This window comes from Borostomias antarcticus (genome assembly GCF_949987555.1).
Source record: "Borostomias antarcticus genome assembly, chromosome: 4".
Taxonomy (NCBI): Eukaryota; Metazoa; Chordata; class Actinopteri; order Stomiiformes; family Stomiidae; genus Borostomias; species Borostomias antarcticus.
The window spans coordinates 27,678,584-27,683,583 of record NC_140237.1 but is presented as its reverse complement, the minus strand read 5'-3'; the positions used below and the strand labels follow the sequence as shown (position 1 = coordinate 27,683,583).

Here is a 5,000-nt window from a genome sequence, read left to right as displayed (position 1 = left end):
TCCATATCGTTGGGCCCTTTCGAAATCCAAAATGGGAGCTTTTCTCAAGTCAAGTGTGCTATTCTCGAAATTAGATTACTTTCTGAACCTGTGACAAATTCCTCCGTTGTAGCTGTCAAAAGTGACGGCTCCCTGTTGAGCCTTATCAAATTCACTGAACTCATTTTCTCTGGAGATAGGAGTCATGCCGCTGCAGCTTATTATTCTGTTTGTTTTGTCAGGGTTTGATTTTCTGATATGAGTGAGGAGCAGACAGCAGAGGAGAGAGGAGAGGAGAGGAGAGGAGAGGAGAGGAGAGGAGAGGAGAGGAGAGGAGAGGAGAGGAGAGGAGAGGAGAGGAGAGGAGAGGAGAGGAGAGGAGAGGAGAGGAGAGGAGAGAACAGGGAAATAATAAGAGAGAGTGAAAGAGAGAGAGGTGAGAAGAAAGCGAAAGAGAGATGAGAGGCGGTATCGCCTCTTGAGTGTATTGTTCCTCTCCACCACCTGCTCCAGTATTACATGGTCTCAGCATCACTCCTGCTTCCTTCTACAGGTCTTTGGAGTGTGCTTGCTCTCTGAAGTCTCTCCTCTCTCAGAGACCAGGCCCTACAGTGGATTCAGGCAGGACACTTCTCCCATTTGAACATATGAAAGCCTTTGTTCTTTGCTCTCCATATTTTTACACGGAGTCAGAGACTCTTGAGTATATTCACTTCATGAAGGGCTTTTCAGCCTTCGCACAGTGTAGAGGTGTCTGTAGAGAGTCTGGGGTTCCACTAGGAAGAGGCCCCTCTGGAGATTAGGTCTTCCCTGCTCCTGTCTTTTCTCTGCTAGACCAGTCCTGACCAGGTTAGTCAAGATCAGCCCAGGTAAGTCCAGATCAGCCCAGGTTAGTCCAGGGCAAGACCAAACCAGGTTAGTCCAGGCCAGACCAGGTTAGTGTAGGCCTGACCAGACCAGGTTAGTCCAGATCAGCCCAGGTTAGTCCAGGCCAGACCACGTTAGTGAAGGCCTGACCAGACCAGGTTAGTCCAGACCAGACCAGGTTAGTCCAGACCAGACCAGGTTAGTCCAGGGCCAGACCAGACCAGTTTAGTCCAGGCCAGACCAGACCAGGTTAGTGAAGGCCTGACCAGACCAGGTTAGTCCAGACCAGACCAGGTTAGTCCAGACCAGACCAGGTTAGTGCACGCCAGACCAGACCAGGTTAGTGAAGACCTGACCAGACCAGGTTAGTCCAGACCAGACCAGGTTAGTCCAGACCAGACCAGTTTAGTCCAGGCCAGACCAGACCAGGTTAGTGCACGCCAGACCAGACCAGGTTAATCCAGGGCCAGACAAGACCATGACAGGTTAGTCCAGACCAGGCTAGTCCCGTCCAAACCAGTGTGGCGCTGGAGCTGTTCTCGGACGGGATTGATTCGGCTAATTGAAACGGCATCTCGGGGAGCATCAGGCGGTGTGTGACGTCAGGCGGTGTGACGTCAGGCGGTGTGTGAAGTCAGGCGGTGTGTGAATGGGAGACGTCGGAGAGTGTGTGACGTTGATGTGGTTTGGCCTCAGTGGCCAGGCCTTCCTCATAGCGCTGCTGAAGCATGGTCAGAGCTCCTTGGGCCCTGTTCCAGCCCTCATGGTTGGGGCCCTAGTGAAGGTTAAACACTGAACACTGGCAGACACACACACACACACACACACACACACACACACACATACACACACACACACACACAGATGTACTCAAACACACTCGCAATACTCATTCCATCTCTCTCTTCGTGTATCTCTCTCTCTCACACACACACACACACACACACACACACACAAAATGCTAATGCGATGAAAGTGGAATTTGCGCTGACCCTGTCGGTGTGACGCGTCCTGTGAAAGATGACTAGCAGGTCTGATTATGGAGTCCTTTCTTTCTCCGCGTGTCTTTGGGTTTTTTCTGACAGGGCTAATCCCATCCTGCCTGCCTGCCCCTGGCTGCCCGCGTCCTTCTCCCCGCCCCGGATCCTCACTGTAACAGCATGCTCCGGCTGTAATTAGATAGCAGCCCTCTCCTCTCGACTGTGCCTCAGACTGTCTGTGTGTGCGTGTGTCTGTGTGTGTGTGTGTGTGTGTGTGTGTGTGTGTGTGTGTGTAGTGTGAGTGTGTGTGTGCCTTCCTGCCTGCCTGGCAGCCTCCTCTCCTCCCTCTGCTCTGCTCCTCCTCCTCTTCCCCTTCCTATCCTACTACCCTCCTCCGGACGTCATGCGAGGAACCGACTCTGGTCTCTGTCTCTCAAATGATTTAATTGGATGCAAACTCAGGAGTGCAGACGTCAATACCGCACTATATCTGCCATAAGGCAGTGTCATTAGTCAATACTTGGCCCGGCATACGCCAGGGGCTTTTGTCAGAGCTAATTACCTGGTGTTGTATTCACTGGAGCGGTGTACGGCGGGGGGAGGGGGGGTCTGGGTTTCTAGAGGAGAAGTGGAGGATCACAGTTCAGTCTCACTCTGCACACCAGACCGGCCCGGGCTCAGCAGAAGCACGGATCACTGGGCTTGTCCCGGGCAGCCATCGTCACCTGACAGGCTGGGGTAATTGAAGAGAAGCTCCGTTGGGGAGGTCTGCGGAGGAAGGACTGGCCTCCTTAGAGGGGGTTTCTAAAGGAGTGTGTGTTGGTGCGTGTGTTACCCATGTTAAGGGCTTACCCAGGGCACGCTTCTACGAGCTCTCCCGCTTGTGAGTCGCACACACTAACTGTTGTGCCAAGAGGGACTTCCCCCGAGTGCTCCTTTAAGGAGTGAGTTTAACCAGCCGACGTCTAACCTCCGCTATTATACATGGGATTCGAGGACATTTTTACTCGGTTACACGTGTGTACGTGTGTGTGTGTGTGTGTGTGTGTGTGTGTGTGTGTACACGTGTATACGTGTGCCTTTCTGTTAGGTCCTAACCAGATATCGGTGTGTTTGCGTGCGTGTGTGTGTGTGTGTGTGTGTGTGTGTGTGTGTGTGTGTGTGTGTGTGTGTGTGTGTGTGTGTGTGTGATACTCCTGTCTCCACAGGGGGCCTCGTCCAGCCTTGTGGTCAAGTTCGCCGACACGGACAAGGAGCGGACCCTGCGCCGGATGCACCAGATGGCGGGCCAGCTCGGCATCTTCAGCCCCATGACCATCCAGTTCGGGGCCTACGGCGCCTACTCTCACGCTGTAAGTCTCAGCTCGGCGGGAGAGGAGACGGTGAGCTTCTACACTCCCACGACAAAGCTAGCTGCTAGTTGTGTTACTCATTATTCGTCGCTATTTAGCTTAGTTGTTAGCTATTAGTTGTTAGCTATTAGCTGTATTAGTTGTTAGCCGTTACTGGTAGTTGTTAGCTACTAGCTGTTACTTGTTAGTTGTTAGCTATTAATTTTTAGCTGTTAGCTATTAGCTGTGTTAGCCTAGTTGTTACCTGTAACTGGTTACTGTATTAGCTGTTAGCTGTTACTTACTGTTAGTTGTTAAAGTCGCACTGAAACGGACGTTTGAGATCATATAACTTCCGTAGTTTTACGTATTTCCGATGCAAACAAGCTATGAGGGTGGGACATATGTTTAGAGGAATTTGATTGGAACATTGACAAGTGGACGGGTTTTAAGAACTTAAGACAGATTCGATAGAAGGATAGCGTTGATTGACGGGTGGATGTTGTGAGATTATTGGCCTAAAATCTAAGGTACCAATTGTCGTCATTGCACGTGACCTACCGTTTTCCAGGAAGTAAGAAATTATATACTTTGATATAAGATTACAACAAAAGTAGAATTTTGTAATTTTTTGGGCATACATCGTTGAATAGGGGAACACTATGACCAATTATGTGAACCAAAATGGGACAGAATGCTTTTTTCATTTCAGTGCGACTTTAACTGTTAGCTATTAGCTGTTACTTGTTAGCGGTTAGTTTTTAGTTGTTAGCTGTTAGTCGTTTATTGTTAGCTGTACCCTGTTATCTTATTTTAGCTAATATCTAATAACTCTCTAGTAACAGTACTAAAAGCCTAAGCATTCACACTTGAAGTCAAACTCCTCAAGTTTGGAGACTGCTGAGTTTGCATGCACACTCTCAATATAGCTAACAGCTCTCTCACCCAGGCAGGTGATAATCACCCACTCCCACTCACACACACACACACACACATTCACACACCTCAAATAAATCTGACATACACCGTGCACACAAATACACAGACATATGCTCCATACTGCACACGCACACACACACACACACACACACACACACACACACAGTATCTACTGTACACAGACTAAAACACACGCAAGCACTCACACAAACAAACCCACACGAAAACAGACACGTACACACCAAACACTCCTTTGCTGACTCCATTCCCGTTGTGTGTGTGGCGCTGATGTGCGGTGTGGTGGGAGGAGGGGGGGGGTTACGGGCAGGGCCAGCTGCTGGAGGAAGCCGGAGAGCTGCAGGGCAACACAAACCTGTGTGTTCTAGAGGCAGACTGGGGCCAAGCAAACAGAGATGAAAGCAAACTCGGCCCTGGTCCTGCAGCTATTTCACCATCCATCCCTTTCTCCCTCTCTCCCTCCCTGTACCCTCCACCTCTCTCCGTCGCTGTTCCTCCCCGTCTCTGTCTTTCTCTCCTTTCTTTTTCAACCCTTCTCCTTTTCTTTGCCTTTGCCTCCTTCCCTCCCACCCCTGTCTCCCTTCTCCCCCTCTCCACCTCTCTCGCCGCCCCCCTCCATCTTTCCTTCTCTCCCTCCCTCTCTTCTCTTGTCTCTTTTCTCTCGATCTCCCCTCCCTCTCTCCTCTCCTTTCCTCTCCTCTCACCCCCATCTTTCCTCCCTCTCCCATCCTCTCATCTCCCCTCGTCCTTCCTCTCCTCTCCTCTCCCTCTCTTCTATCCCACAGCAGATGATGCAGCAGCAGGCGGCGCTCATGGCCGCCACCCAGGGCTCCTACCTGAACCCCATGGCTGCCATTGCTGCTGCCCAGATGCAGCAAATGGCAGC

The 5,000-nt window shown here is 50.9% G+C and overlaps 1 protein-coding gene across 1 annotated transcript in view; it reads left to right on the top strand.

Annotated features, from left to right (window-relative positions):
- The window catches only part of celf6 (CUGBP Elav-like family member 6), a gene marked incomplete at both ends in the record, with an annotated part of 28,479 nt that overhangs the window by 9,474 nt on the left and 14,005 nt on the right, over positions 1-5,000 (top strand). The window contains 2 exons of the mRNA XM_084437414.1: positions 3,035-3,208; positions 4,900-5,000. The exon at positions 4,900-5,000 is cut by the window's right edge and continues 47 nt beyond it. Of these exons, the coding sequence (XP_084293540.1) occupies positions 3,035-3,208; positions 4,900-5,000 (275 nt within the window). The remainder of the gene's footprint in view (positions 1-3,034; positions 3,209-4,899) is intronic.